The 16,353-nt window shown below is 45.7% G+C and overlaps 1 protein-coding gene across 2 annotated transcripts in view; it reads right to left on the bottom strand.

The window, feature by feature from the left end:
* Positions 1-15,179, bottom strand: part of LOC139056343 (uncharacterized) — a 52,011-nt gene extending 36,832 nt beyond the window's left edge. For both annotated transcript variants that reach the window (XM_070534503.1, XM_070534504.1), the window contains exons 1-2: positions 15,054-15,179; positions 14,937-14,979 (exon numbers count right to left, since the gene is read on the bottom strand). In XM_070534503.1, coding sequence (XP_070390604.1) covers positions 14,937-14,979; positions 15,054-15,146 — 136 coding nt within the window. In that variant the 5' untranslated portion in view covers positions 15,147-15,179. The remainder of the gene's footprint in view (positions 1-14,936; positions 14,980-15,053) is intronic.
* Positions 15,180-16,353: the final 1,174 nt, after the last annotated feature.

The raw sequence follows: 16,353 nt of genomic DNA, 5'->3' as shown, positions 1-16,353 counted from the left end.
ATGAGACGACCACCATAAGTAGGCAAGCATACGGAACTTGGACGAACAAACGGAAACACTGCAGAATGCGCCCGGACACCGCCCGAAGTGCAGCAGACGCCAGGCGCTAGTCCGTGCGTTGGCGTCAAGTGAGTGGCGCTCGCAGCGCTCCTGTAGGTCGTTTTCAAGCATGTTCTCGGGGCACGGTGTAAGAATAGCGTCGCGGGGCTAATCATGGAGGAAGAAAAAAAAACTAGGAGGGAGTGTCTTGTGATTTTGATAGCCTCGGCAAGCCATCCTCCTCTGAAGCCCGCGCTCGCCGGGGCTACACCATACCGGGGCCTTGTGCGCGGTGCCTTTTGGGTAGGAATAGCCCCACATTCCGATGAATGAGTTAGCGGTGAGAGGGCAAATAGAGGAATTCCAGATCAAGCTACAGAATTGCTCATCATCACCATCAGCCTGGTTACGCCCACTGCAGGGCAAAGGCCTCTCCCATACTTCTCCAACTACCCCGGTCATGTGCTAATTGTGGCCATGTTGCCCCTGCGAACTTCTTAATCTCATCCGCCCACCTAACTTTCTGGCGCCCCCTGCTACGCTTCCCTTCTCTTGGAATCTAGCCCGTAACACTTAATGACCATCGGTTATGTTCCCTCCTAATTATATGTCCTGCCCATGCCCATTTCTTTTTCTTGATTTCAACTAAGATGTCATTAACTCGCGTTTGTTCCCTCACCCAATCTGCTCTTTTGTTATCCCTTAGCGTTACACCCATCATTCTTCTTTACATAGCTCGTTGCGTCGTCCTCAATTTGAGTAGAACCCTTTTCGTAAGCCTCCAGGTTTCTGCCCCGTAGGTGAGTACTGGTGAGACACAGCTATTATACACTTTTCTCTTGAGGGATAATGGCAACCTGCTTCACACTATATTCACACTATCAATCAGGTGATAGATAAATGTGCGGAATATAACCAACCCTTATATATAGCTTTCATTGATTACGGGAAAGCGTTTGATTCAGTCGAAACCTCAGCAGTCACGCAGGCATTACGGAATCAGGGTGTAGACGAGCTGTATGTAAAAATACTGAAATATATCTACAGCGGCTGCATAGCCACCGTAGTCCTCCATAAAGAAAGGAACAAAATCGCAATAAAGAAGGGCGTCAGGCAAGGAGATGCGATCTCTCCAATGCTATTCACAGCGTGTTTACAGGAGGTATTCAGAGACCTGGATTGGGAAGAATCGGGGATAAAAGTTAATGGAGAATACCTTAGTAACTTGCGATTCTCTGGTGATATTGCCTAGCTTAGTAACTCAGAGGACCAATTGCAATGCATGCTCACTGACCTGGAGAGGCAAAGCAGAAGGGTGGGTCTAAAAATTTATCTGCATAAAACTAAAGTAATGTTTAACAGTCTCGGAAGAGAAGGATTACTATAGAGGTTACGATTACGGAGAGATTACAATAGGTAGCGAGGCACTGAAAATGGTAAAGGAATACATCTACTTAGGACAGATAGTGACCGCGCATCGGGATCAAGAGACTGAAATAATCAGAAGAAAGAGAATGGGCTGGGGCAGACACGTACCCAGGATTTTCATTTTGGAGGGGGGGAGAGGGGAGGTCACCCAAGGTAATTTTTCTATGCAAATGAGGGGGGGGGGGCGTACCTCTACTAGTACAAATGTGAATTACGCCCACCATTCGCCATAAGAACGCTTAAACCCACAAAATAGTAATGAAATAAGCTGTATTTTCGACGTATGCCTGTGCATTACACTTCCCCTTTACTTGCCAAACAAAGAACCACGTCAAATGGACTCGCGCAGGAAAGAAGCGCAGAAAGAACACTGCGAAGAACGTGTAAATAAGCAAAAGTGTAAAATAAAGATTACTTTATTAGAATAGAACTTTAAAAAACAGCAGTTGGCAACAAAGGCATATGGACCGCGCGGAGTTAGGTTACTCCGCCAGCCAATCACAGACGTAAGCAAAATCGTCGTCATGCGGCCTTTTCAAAATGGCGTCGTACTTAATACCTCCGGAGCGTCTGCTGTTCTTGAAGTCTTTTGATCGGCAGAAGCCATGAGGTGTGCAAGAGACATGGACAAAATGTATGGAGTCTTCAAAAGTCTGCGGTGTAGTTCCATTTCACTGCTGCACCCGCTTTACTCATCAAACTTCACTGCCAACTGTAGTGACACTTCACAACAAATAGTTGTAGCGAAGCAAGCATGTTATTTCACTTCAATAAAGAATTAGGCATTCACCATTCCACTATAATAGGCAAGGGAAAGGGTTTAAAATTACGCGCTAATAATTTTATTTTGTAGTTACCGCCTTATTTGGGTAAAAGAAAAAGTTTGAAGTACGAATTATTTGCAGCCTCGCGGAGGAACAGTGGCTGGCGGTTAGGAGGGCGTGGGCGGGGCTTCATTGCAGACTTAAGTTGTATCCGACTATAGTAGCGTTTTTTTTAAATAGCTCTCGAAGAATTATACAGAAATATATATTTGCGGAACAATCACAGTTCTTTTGGATATCTCGTTTACTGCTATAACAAGTGCAACAACCGACTCGTATTGTTATTTGGAAAGTTACGTAACGATGCGTGGCCGCCAACGGCGTACAACCACGTATGGCGCAGAAAGCTGCGATTCTAGACGTACTGTGCCCACCGCGAAAGGTTAGAAAAACACCAATATAAGTACAGTAGAGAAGTGGCTACGTTAGGCTGCTCTAATGATAACCGTAGAAGCGTCATTCGGAACACACGGGATTGTCCTCCACTTCCGTTGGCGTTTTCTGTTTCCATTTTAAATAAAGAGATGTTGATCCATAAATATTTCCATATTGAATGCCTACTTATGTTAATTTTCGCTTTTCCTTTCTGTTTGGCTGTTGTCTCGGCCCTCTCCCTTGTAGATCGCTTAATTTCTCAATTCCTTCAGTCTCTTCTTTCCAGTTGCCAATTTTGCACGAAAAGTGCTGTACAATGAGGGAAAAACCAGACGAGTTAACGGGTGACAGTCATATTGCCTATGAGTTTAAGGGTTATTGCAGGGTTTGATGATCGACGCTGCCTCGCATTATCTTATTTTCCACCTTATCTAACCCATATCACGGGTATATGGTTCGGAGGATCTGTCAGCGTCGCGGCGAGCCATCATTCGAGGAAATAATGAAACAAAAACTTAAACGCAAATGGCATTTTCTCTGGCCGCAACTCGTTCCACGTGCATACAGACCAGCTGACCACGAACTGAATCCCTTTCATCATCATCATCATTTATTATTCCCTTAAGGGCCCCATGTGGGGTATTACATAAGGGAGGGGGGGGCAAAACAATAATACAGACATCGAAGGAATCGTCATGTACTCCTTTCCTGGTCCCTGGATCAGTCTAGACGAAGAAGGTTGAACTAACGAAAAAATAACGATGCGCGTGACCGTTGAATAGACGGTGACAACTGAATGCGCCTCGAGTTAATCGCGCGGGAACCGAATTGATGAGGAAACTGGCCTTCACATCCCAGGAGACGCCGATAACTACCGCCATCCAAAAGGAGTGAAAAAGGCAACAAAATGTTGACCGCCGAAGAGCTGTCACGTCTCAACATTTATTTGGCGGCGCTTTAGGAATGTGTGTGAGAAGTGGTCGCGTGGGCGGGGAGGGGGGGGGGTGCTATGCGTCTTAAATTCGGGGGGGGGGCACCCCTCCCTGGGTACGTGCCTGGGCTGGGGTGCGTTAGGCAGTCATTCTCAGATCATGAACGGCAGGTTGCCATTATCCCTCAAGAGAAAACTGTACAACAGCTGTGTCTTACCAGTACTCACCTACGGGGCAGAAACCTGGAGGCTTACGAAAAGGATGCTACTTAAATTGAGGACAACACAACGAGCTTTGGAAAGAAGAATGATAGGCGTAACGTTAAGGGATAAGAGCAGATTGGGTGAGGGAACAAAAGCGAGTTAATGACATCTTAGTTGAAATCAAGAAAAAGAAATGGGAATGGGCAGGACATGTAATGAGGAGGGTAGATAACCGATGGTCATTAAGGGTTACGGACTGGATTCGAAGAGAAGAGAAGTGTAGCAGGGGGCGGCAGAAAGTTAGGTGGGCGGATTTTGATTAAGAAGTTCGCAGGGACAACATGGCCGCAATTAGCGCATGAACGGAGTAGTTGAAGAAGTATGGGAGAGGCCTTTGCCCTGCAGTGGGTGTAGCCAGGATGATAATGATGATGCCCACATTGTTGCCGGACCATTCATCTTTGTTTGTTAAATGGCATGGAGTTTCTCACTATAACACCTAGAGGGAAACCTGGCGCCACCGTCTATGGTAGTTTCCGACAGGGCGCTGTGCCATCATCGGAATGGGCATGGAAGAAGGAAAACACTAGAAGGTAGCGTCACGTGACAATTTTGAAGCCTAGTCATAATGAATTTAGAGGAATGGGATGATGGAAAATGGGCCCTCACGTGATAGGCAAGTGGTAGCTTCAGTCGGTTCCCTTTGGTTGGGTCTGCTGCGGGGTTTTGGAATATGCGCACATAGTCGGCATGGCAAACGCACACCGAGGTTGAGTTAAGGTATTCAAATGTGTGAAGCAGCCGAGTCTGTGTTACGTCCCAGTCATGTAAAGCACTGAACCACTATGCGGCTTGCCGCTTAAGCAATCTGCATACAGGCGCCAATGCATTAGCGAGTGAAGGCGTCGGCATTATGCCCAACAACTCGCGACGACCCCCTAAAGGACGACTGGTCGCATTTCGGGGCGGTTTCAGGGAACGAGAGAACCTTTCGCCCTGCAAACGTGTGAAGGCAACCAAGCCGCCCTTCCGACGGCGATTCGTCGAGTTTGGGGGCATCTTCTGGGAATAATATCATGTGTTTCGCCCCTGCAAACATGAACAGGCACACAAGCGAGCGTCCGGGGTCCACAGCGACTGCTTTTCCGTGTGAAAAAAAAAATGCGTTCCATCTTGTGCCCAACGATGGAATGGCGAGCCAGGGACCCCAACCATATTTGAGGCCCAGTGTTATGGCAGACGGTCCCAGTCGACGTTGTCGTTCCGCTCAATGCTTTCTGCTTCTCAACAGACCGGCGAGAACTCAATAGGCACGTCTCAACAGCGTAAGGAAGTCGCACCACACAGTCTTACAAAATAGTGCACGTAAATCTCCAGGAAAGGCGACGACTTCGGCGTTTACAGTGCAGGGTAATGGAGTTGATTTATTTCACAACGAAAGACGGACAATAGAACCTGCGCAAACACGCGACAAATAACTATCCCGCGAAAGATACTGTCTCATCCTACATAGGTACAAGACAGCGGAACAAAGATTAGCAAGAAAATACGCACCGGAGTTTCAGGTATGCAACAGCTGATTTGACGAAACAATAGACCACGCTCGGGCCGGCATACTCCGGACGCTTTTCGAGGTGAGAGCGCCGACTAACAACGGCGGTAAGCGCAAGTGATGATTTGAAAATTACGTCGCCATGGATCTGGCTCCGCCGTCTTTCTCCACGTTTCAAGGCAGCGCATTTGAAGCGAAGAACGACGTCCGTGGTAGCAGAAACGCACACGTTGTACTCCCTACGCGCCTCCGTGCCTTTGACGGCAGGCGCCGCTAAGCCATGATCGTCACCACGTGCCAAACAGGAATGGTGCGGCAACAATGTGGGCCTGTTCCTACCCAAAAGGCACCGCGCACAAGGCCCCGGCGAGAGGGAGCGGCGACTTCAAAAGATGTTTACTTGCCGAGGATATAACAGAATGATGTGACGTTCCATCCTAGTTTTTCTTCCTTCCTCCATGGGAAACACAGTATATGTGATTGCGAGGCTTGTGTTGGCTGGTGTCGTAAGAGGCTTCGTCTAAAACGTGGATATGGCTACACAAAAAACGCGTTCAGAGTAGAATCTTCATACAATGTTTCCATTCATGCATACTACATCTTCCAGTGAAGTTTACTCACCTACAATGCCTAACCAAGCGAAGAAAAGCAAGAACAGGCGGCAAACTGTTCTAAAGCGAGCACGAATCTAGTCGTTTGTGCTCCAACTTTAGCGGCCCGTTGATACATTTTAAAAACTCTTCGGTACTATACGCGAACACACACAAAAACAATGCAGATATGGCTACCGAAATAACGTGTTCCTAACGCAAAATCTTCATAAAATATTCCCATTCACGCATATTACATCTTTACTCACCTAAAATGCATGACCAAGCGAAGAAAACCAAGAACAGACGACAAACTGTTTCAAAGCAAGCGCGAATCTTGTCGTCTGTCTTCCAACTTAGCGGCCCGCTGATACTTTTCACGTATCATATAATTGTACAAGCAATAACAAGTACTCATAGTTAAACAAAACATGTTTTTCTGTAATAATAAAGCTAAAGAAGATTTTTACGTGATGTTTCAGTAGAAAATGAATCATTGTGACAGACAAAACGGTGCTTGCCAGGCTCTCCGAGAACGATGCCAATCCGAAGTCGCAATATACCGGCCTTCCCATGCCCGACCTACTGCAACTCCAGACCTGCACAGATATCCGGCTTCTATGGGAGCAGCTTGCGCCCGCTTTCGTTCAACCGACGGCGTTGGTGGCGCCTTTATAACCTGTTCGTCTAGTCCACTTCAATTACAGGCTAGCACGAGAAGTGGGCTGGCGACTTGGTGGTCGCGCTGTTGCTTTTTTAGGGGGCCCGCGGGCGCTCAGGAGCTCAGAGTAGATAGTAATGAAGAAGGTCCCCTAGGGGAACATCAGAAGAGCATCGCCGTCGATAACAGAAAAAGGAGGAAAACAAGAAAGGAGCTCGCCATGCAATAGGCTACATAAACATGCAGGGCGGCAGAAGAAAGGAAAAGTGGGCAGAGATTGAGGAGCAGTTACACAGAGAACAAATAGGGGTGTATGCGGTTACAGAAACGCACCTTAGAGACCCATCATCATCATCATCAGCTTGGTTACGCCCACTGCAGGGCAAAGGCCTCTCCCATACTTCTCCAACAACCCCGATCATGTACTAATTGTGACCATGCCGTCCCTGGAAACTTCTTAATCTCATCCGCCCACCTAACTTTCTGCCGCCCCTTGCTACACTTCCCTTCCCTTGGGATCCAGTCCGTAACCCTTAATGAGCATCGGTTATCCTCCCTCCTCATTACATGTCCTGCCCATGCCGATTTCTTTTTCTTGATTTCAACTAAGATGTCATTAACTTGCGTTTGTTCCCTCACCCAATCTGCTCTTTTCTTATCCCTTAACGTTACGCCTATCATTCTTCTTTCCATAGCTCGTTGCGTCGTCCTCAAGTTGAGTAGAACCCGTTTCGTAAGCCTCCAGGTTTCTGCCCCGTATGTGAGTACTGGTAAGACACAGCTATTATATACTTTTCTCTTGAGGGATAATGGCAACCTGCTGTTCATGATCTGAGAATGCCTGCCAAACGCGCCCAAGCCCATTCTTATTCTTCTGATTATTTCCGTCTCATGATCCGGATCCGCCGTCAATACCTGCCCTAAGTAGATGTATTCCTTTACAACTTCCAGTGCCTCGCTGCCTATTGTAAATTGCTGTTCTCTTCCGAGACTGTTAAACATTACTTTAGTTTACTGCAGATTAATTTTTAGACCCACTCTTCTGCTTTGCCTCTCCAGGTCAGTGACCATGCATTGCAATTGGTCCCCTGAGTTACTAAGCAAGGCAATATCATCAGCGAATCGCAAGTTACTAAGGTATTCTCCATTAACTTTTATCCCCAATTCTTCCCAATCCAGGTCTCTGAATACCTCCTGTAAACACGCTGTGAATAGCATTGGAGAGATCGTATCTCCCTGTCTGACGCCTTTCTTTATTGGGATTTTGTTCCTTTCTTTATGGAGGACTACGGTGGCTGTGGAGCCGCTATAGATATCTTTCAGTATTTTTATATACGGCTCGTCTACACCCTGATTCCGTAATGCCTCCATGACTGCTGAGGTTTCGACAGAATCAAACGCTGTCTCGCTGTCTCGTAATCAATCAAAGCTATATATAAGGGTTGGTTATATTCCGCACATTTCTCTATCACCTGATTGATAGTGTGAATACGATCTATTGTTAAGTAGCCTTTACGGAATCCTGCCTGGTCCTTTGCTTGACAGAAGTCTAAGGCGTTCCTGATTCTATTTGCGATTACCTTAGTAAATAGTTTGTAGGCAACGGACAGTAAGCTGATCGGTCTATAATTTTTCAAGTCTTTGGCGTCCCCTTTCTCATGGATTAGGATTATGTTAGCGTTCTTCCAAGATTCCGGTACACTCGAGGTCATGAGGCATTGCGTATACAGAGTGGTCAGTTTCTCTAGAACAACCTGCCCACCATCCTTCAACAAATCTGCTGTTACCTGATCCTCCCCAGCTGCCTTCCCCCTTTGCATATCTCCCAAGGCTTTCTTTACTTCTTCCGGCGTTACCTATGGGATTTCGAATTCCTCAAGACTGTTTTCTCTTCCATTATCGTCGTGGGTGCCACTGGTACTGTATAAATCTCTATAGAACTCCTCAGCCACTTCAACTATCTCATCCATATTAGTAATGATATTGCCGGATTTGTCTCTTAACGCTTGCCTGATTCTTGCCAATTCCTAGTTTCTTCTTCACTGTTTTTAGGCTTCCTCCGTTCCTGAGAGCATGTTCAATTCTATCCATATTATACTTCCTTATGTCAGCTCTCTTACGCTTGTCGATTAACTTCGAAATTTCTGCCAGTTCTATTCTAGCTGTAGGGTTACAGGCTTTCATACATTGCCGTTTCTTGATCAGATCTTTCGTCTCCTGCGATTGTTTACTGGTATCCTGCCTAACGGAGTTACCACCGACTTCCATTGTACACTCCTTAATGATGCCCACAAGATTGTCCTTCATTGCTTCAACACTAAGGTCCTCTTCCTGAGTTAAAGCCGAATACCTGTTCTGTAGCTTGATCTGGAATTGCTCTATTTTCCCTCTTACCGCTAACTCATTAATCGGCTTCTTATGTACCAGTTTCTTCCGTTCCCTCCTCAGGTCTAGGCTAATTCGAGTTCTTACCATCCTGTGGTCACTGCAGCGCACCTTGCCGAGCACATTCACATCTTCCATGATGCCAGGGTTAGCCCAGACTATGAAGTCTATTTCATTTCTAGTCTCGCCGTTCGGGCTCCTCCACGTCCACTTTCGGCTATCCCGCTTGCGGAAGAAGGTATTCATTATCCTCATATTATTCTCTTCCGCAAACTCTACTAATAACTCTCCCCTGCTATTCCTAGTGCCTATGCCATATTCCCCCACTGCCTTGTCTCCAGCCTGCTTCTTGCCTACCTTGGCATTAAAGTCACCCATTAGTATAGTGTATTTAGTTTTCACTCTACCCATCGCCGATTCCACGTCTTCATAGAAGCTTTCGACTTCCTGGTCATCATGACTGGATGTAGGGGCGAAGACCTGTACAATCTTCATTTTGTACATCTTATTAACTTTCACAACAAGACCTGCCACCCTCTCGTTAATGCCACAGAATTCCTGTACGTTACCAGCTATATTCTTAGTAAACAGGAATCCGACTCCTAGCACAGGTAGCACAGGACGTGCCCGCTTTTCAGCACTGTATATGCTTCTTTTGGCCGCCTAACTTCACTGAGCCCTATTATATCCCATTTACTGCCCTCTAATTCCTCCAGTAGCACTGCTAGACTCGCCTCACTAGATAACGTTCTACCGTTAAACGTTGCCAGGTTCATATTCCAATGGCGGCCTGTCCGGAAGAGCCGCAATTATGCTTGGGAAGGGCGCAACAGAACTAAGTCGGAAAGAAAGGGAGGGGGAGCCGGAATGCTCATCCATCAGGGAGCCAAATGGAAAAGAGTAAATTCAAAATGTCAAGAGCATCTTTGCTGATCCGTTACAATGAGCGGGAAAAAAACTTGGCTGCGCGTTACGCATTTGTGGACCGGAAATAATTGCACAAAGGAGAATAAAGAGTTAGTGGAATGCACAAGCACTGATATTAAAGGTTTCGGGAATGGTGTTGAAATTGCCCTATTAGGTGACATGAATGTCCACATACAGGATTTAGATGGCTATACCGACAATAACGGGAAGTCAATGCTGGACCTTTGTGAGCAACATAACCTCGTGATCGTGAATACAGGGCCTAAGTGTGAAGGACAGATCACGTGGGAAGTGGGAAACCGGCAATCGACCATTGATTACTATCTGATGACAGAAGGAATTCATGATAAGTTGAGAGAAATGGTCATCGATGAGGAAGGGTTTTACAACATAGGGAGCGACCATAAACGCATCATTTTGAAAATGGGATATGTAGTTGGGAAAGAGAGCTAACTGGAGTGTCCAAATTTTAACGCTGAACAAATAACAAATATAGTCACTAGATTTGAGGAAGAACTGGGCAAATGGCCAAATAAAGAGTGGGAATATGATGAGCTTGTAAGTGTAATAACGACAGAAATACGGAGAGAGAAACAACTTGTTCGTTGGAAAGGAAAAAAGATCCGAAAAGCTGGTGGAACAACGAGATACGAGAAGCGATCACCGAACGACAGAAAGCATCTCGAGAGCACAGGCAGGCAAAGAAGGCGCAGTTGCCGCAGGATGAAGTAACCAGTAAATGGGAAATATACCGGGAGAAAAAGTATATGGTTCAAATACTGGTGCAAGCAAAATTAAAAAGTGAAAGTGAACGCTGGTTATCAGAAATACGTGAGAAAAAGAAGGCTGCACCTAGAATATTTTGGAACCACAAAAAATTATTAGGCAGGAAGTCAACAACAAAACAACAACATATCCTAGACGAAAATGAAAACAGACTGGAAGGAGAAGCGGCAATAAATTACATCCGAAAAGCAACAGCAGAATCTTTCAAAGGCAATGACGAGGTTGTACTTGATGAAAAAAACAGCATGAAAGAGACCCAAGTGGAAAAGGAGCTGGTGCTGACAAATTTAAACTGGAAGAAAGCGGAAGAGAAAATTCCAAAGCGCACAGCCAAAGGGCTAGACGAGGTTCCCATTAGGCTGATAAATGAACTAGGACTAAAAAGTAAGGAAGCTCTAGTGAAAGCCGTGGAAAAAACTTTAAAAGATAGACGAATACCAGACAGTTGGCGACAAGGTAGAATGAATTTAATTTATATAGGTAAGGGAGAGAAAGACAGAATTCACTGGTATAGACCGTTCACCATTACATCGGTAATACACAGGCTAGCAATGCAGGCAATCAAATTAAAGCTTCAAGCATGGGCAGAGAATAATGGCATTTTGGGAAAGCTTCAGAAAGGCTTCAGAATACGTAGGCGTTTGGATGATAACTTGTTTGTTCTTACTCAGCGTATTGAAATATCAAAAGCAGAAAGCAGACCGTTGTATGTGGCCTTTTTAGACATTACAGGAGCCTACGACAACGTAGACCACAACATTTTGTGGGATATTCTGGAAGGGGACGGCTTAGGTAACGATTGTCTACAGCTTTTGAGAGAGATTTACCTAGAAAATACCGTTTGCGTTGAATGGGAAGGGATGAGGAGCGAGGAGAAAGTTCATATCAACAAGGGACTGAGGCAGGGTTGCCCTTTATCCCCGCTGCTGTTTATGATCTACATGGTGAGGATGGAGAGGGCGCTAGAAGGAAGTAATATCTGGTTTAATCTCTCATACAAACAGGCGGGTACAATAATAGAGCAGCAACTCCCAGGTTTATTTTATGCGGACGACATTGTGTTGCTAGCTAACAAGCAAAGTGATTTCCAACGTCTCGCTAATATCTGTGGACAGGAAGGCAACAATTTATGTTTGAAATTTAGTGTTAGAAAATCAAGTGTTATGGTATTGAATGAAAACAGTGAACAGACAGTGGAGATACAGGGCCAAGAAATACCTCGGGAAACAGAATGTAAATACCTTGGTATACGGATAAACGAAGGCTATAGATATATGGAAATACAGGAAAAAGCAATAACAGTGAAGGGCAAGAGAAATCGATACAATCGATATACAATCGGATACAATCGATACGAGGTGCTCCGGGGTATGTGGAAAGGTGTAATGGTTCCCAGACTTACTTTTGGAAATGCGGTTGCTTGATTTAAATCAGGTGTACAATCGGGACTCGATGGGAACCAAAGGTCAGTGGGATACCTCGCGTTATGCGCTCACTGGAAGACTACAAATGAAGCTGCGCAGGGTGATATGGGCTGGACTAGTCTTGAAGTGAGGGAAGTTCACATAATATTGATTATGGAGAACGACTGAGGAATATGGAAGAAAGTAAATGGGCTGGGAGAGTGTTGAGGAATCTATACAGGAAAAACACTGATTCACAGTGGAGGAGAAGAACTAGGAAACTTACCAGCAAGTATGCGGCCTGTAGGGTGGACAACACAGCAACAAAGAAGGTCAAGCGCAAAGTCAGAGAGGCTGAATTAATCTCATGGGTGGCGGCAATGGAAAAGAAACCTGCCATGAGTAACTACTTAAGAGGAAAAAACTAAATCAGGAAAGAAACCATTTATGATAACTCAAAGGGAAGCTCATTACTTTTAGAAGCGAGATCAGGATGCCTTAGAACACGCACCTACAAAGCGAGATATAAGAAGGAAGAAGAAGCATGTGCTTGCTGCGGTAAAGCTAGGGAAACTACGGAGCATGTTTTATTAGAATGTGAAGACGCCTACCCAGCGGTCGATTTAGGCACCACTGGCCTCCTTGAATTTAGCCCTTGGGTTCAAGGAAGCAGTGGTGAAGCAAATATGTCCGCAATAGACATTAGTAAGAGGCGACTGGAGGATTGGTGGAATTAGGGAAACGACAAAAGACGGAGACGTACAAAAGCACAGTTCGCAATAGGGGATCAGAAAATTTGGGCGTGGTAGTTCATAGTGTTTTTTTTTCTTTTTTCATTGTTTAACCAAGGTAGGACATTAGGCAGTATAGTAGCAAGAGCTTGGTGGCGCAACCCACCGCCCCGTTCCAAAGGGGACGCTCATAATATCCGTCCACCCATCCATCCATCCGTCTGCTACGCGGTGGGTGGCTGTGCGGCATTGTAATTAGTACGGCAGCTGTTGTGTTGTGACGAACTGCTTGTCTAGTTGATGATTTTTGCTAACACAGTGACAGTGGTGTCACAAGGCTTTGATCGGTCACTTGGCTCCAAAAGTTGACTGCCCGAACCTAAAAAATCTTGGAGCGTGTAGTCCGCTGCTTTCTAAGATAGCGTTAAATAGCCGCTGCTATTGCCTTTTTCAAGCAGATTATTGTAAATCACATTGTGTATAGAGTTCGCAATATACACAACAGTTTCATTGTACACGTTGTAAAATTCGCTTCTGCGCTCTTTAGAAACTTGAAGCCACCGTAATGTTCGACGACAGAACGATTACCACTTATTTTAACTCTAAAAGTTGTCCTTGAATGCGTCGTGAGTTCAAAAAGTGAATTACGCACACAGCTTCACTGCGTACGTATATTATAAGCACCACCGTTATGCTGCCGCCGTACAACGCAGAAAAGCTAGCTTTACAGTTTGAAAAGAGTTCCGTGACACGATTTAAGGCTTGCAGTGCAGCACGTTTTAAAGCACTGGGATCGCTTAATTTTTTGCAAGCTTTCTACTGAGCTAGACATCCAACGACGATGAAAACAACATATGCTCACCTTTCCTTGAAACAGAATCGATCAACCTATTGCACATATCGGGTGCAGGACTTACTCGTGAATACTTTTACTATACTTTTACCAGATCATCTGCTTTTCACTACGGCACACACCAGTAAATCCTAATGTCACCTACGACACTAGGCTATCTGTAATCAACTAAAGAAAGCTAGATTATCCTATGTATCTTTTTAAACAATTTTTCCAGTCTCTTACGGAGGCTAGGAAAGGGAAACTTGCATTGCAGCTGCCACCTATGCTCGTTGTTTACATTTCTTGCACCGCTCCTCCTCTTCTAGTTTCACTATTCAAACGCAAAGAATTCGCAAATATGTTTTCTTTTGTATATTTCTGAATTTATTCAATTACCGCCAATACAAGCACTTTGTGCCTGCCGAAATGGCAAGACAAGTGCTGAACAGATCGCAGAAGCAGACGACAGCGAACAGGTTATAACTAGCGCCACTCTGCTCGCACGTTCTTTCCCTAGCGGCAAAAAGGGCCGAACTAGACCAGTCGTGCTGGAGGAGGGAGATCTGTGCAGGTCTGGAGTTCAGTAGGCCGTGTTCCCATGCATACCACAGCGCAGCAGCGCCAGATTTCCCTTTAGGTAATGTAGTGAGAAACTCTGTGCTCTATGGTGCTTTTTACGACATCCGATGGACTTTGTCTCTCTCTCCTTCTAGTGTACTCTACCACGGCTACGCATACGCAGCGGGCATCTAAGCGGAGGCTACGATGCCTCTGTTATTGCGTGGTGGCGGCGCATCGACTCTGCCTCCTTGCACCTTCTTTTACTTCAGCACCGACGAAATTCCCGCGGTTAAGTGTCAGAATGTTACGACTCGTGAGGTTGACGCGCGGTGGTAACGTGCGGAGCACGACCAGACGAAGGGGAGATTGAGGAGCGCCAATTAACAATAAACATCCGCGGATAGGTTCTTGAACGTGATGTTTCCAATGACAGGGACTTTCGCAAAGCTCCAGGGGCTCCGACCACGATGCTAAAGGGCTAAGCATGCGACCACTCCGATTGTTGCCCGTGCTAAGCCATTTCTCTACGGCGATTAGCGCCAGAGGTGGAACTGTGGCAGCTGTCATGACGGAACGTTTCCGAACAATAATATGCGTGGTGGCATCCCACTGGCACTCACTGAAACATTAGCGCTCTTTACACGTCTCTCAAAACCCGAACCTCGCAATACATTACTGCATCAGCTGAAAAACAGATCACTTACAGTTGGAGGCGCCAAGGCCAGGGGTGCACTTCAGTCGAATCCGCTGAAACGAAATGAACGTTCGTGAGTAAGTGCAAAAATTATCCGGCAAGTAATTGGTGAGCAATCGTTCAGTACCCTCTGCTGCCTGGACCGCAAGCAACCTGAGTTAAGCTCACTGCACACGAAGGTGGCCTTTGAGCTTGTGAATGCGTCAACTGACTGCGGCATTTTCTTCTTCCCCGCACTCGCGTATTCAGACACTCGTTGTGTCTCCTCCTTCTGAACTGCGTTCTCACAGGGAGATGGAGAAACAATGAAGCAATGTGAAATGCAGTCCTCAAGAGAAAACTCCTACCGTTTGGTGAAAATAACGGGCATTATATATACCTAGAACCTTTAAGATCGCAGTGGTGGTGCCAGCAAATTCATATTAAAATCATATTAAACAAAAGTGGAAATTTGACAAATTGCGCCCTCTATCACCAGTGAACATAGAGTTTGTATGAAACTCTACGCCAGCGAAGCGGGGGTGCAAGTCATAGAGTTTCCCATAGAGTTTCCTACAAAAAGTAGGAAACTCTATGGAGTTTCCTACAAAAATGTGCAAGTCAGTGGGGCGCGTCTTCGAAAAATTGACCACCGATCAGCGCGTCCGATTTCCTGAAATTGCTTCACTCACGTAAATTACATTGTATTATTTGACTATACGCCACCAGGCTTTTTTATTCCAGTGGCTCTACGAACTTTCTGACCCGCTCCGGTGCACGGATCCTCTTATAGCGCTGTGTTTAGACGGCTGATATCTTGCGAATGATAGTTCGTCTGCTCTATCCCTGCTCCAAAAGGTGTTGATCGTAGAGTTTCCTGTGACTTAAATGAATGAGTGACCTCTATCCACAAGGCTGGCACTTTGGCGCTTACCGCGGGGAAAAAGCAATTCATAAGGACTAGAACTTACCTTTGCAATGTTTTAAATTATTTTCTTTTTTCGCTTCCATGCGCCATGTCGTCGAGCTTGTCGGAGCACTTTTGTAGAGTGACGTCGAACTGAAGCAGCATTACAGAGCCACACGTGCCTTATTTGCGATCGCGAGTCATACCAGAGCACAGGAAATGCGTAGCCACACTGCGTAAAGTATAGCCAGTCTTGGCTTGAGGAAATGGTCGGGCAGTCTAAACTTTTAAAATTACAACGGGGCACATATATTTTCCAAGCGAGTTCCAGCATCAGAGCGCCTTCGCCGACAAGGTGAGTACAGCAAACGTTCCATTTATATTTAACTCCTTGCTGTTAGTTAACGTGGGCATTAGGTAGTTTACGAGAGCAGTAATATCTTGTGTCATACGGGCACTTTCGATTGCGATCGAGCCCGATCGGGATGAAATGTTCCCTTTGCGATTGACTACTTTGTGGAAGCTCGCGAATAAGAGACAA

This window comes from Dermacentor albipictus, chromosome 2 (assembly GCF_038994185.2).
Source record: "Dermacentor albipictus isolate Rhodes 1998 colony chromosome 2, USDA_Dalb.pri_finalv2, whole genome shotgun sequence".
NCBI classification, from domain to species: Eukaryota; Metazoa; Arthropoda; class Arachnida; order Ixodida; family Ixodidae; genus Dermacentor; species Dermacentor albipictus.
This window is presented reverse-complemented; position numbering and strand designations above follow the sequence as displayed.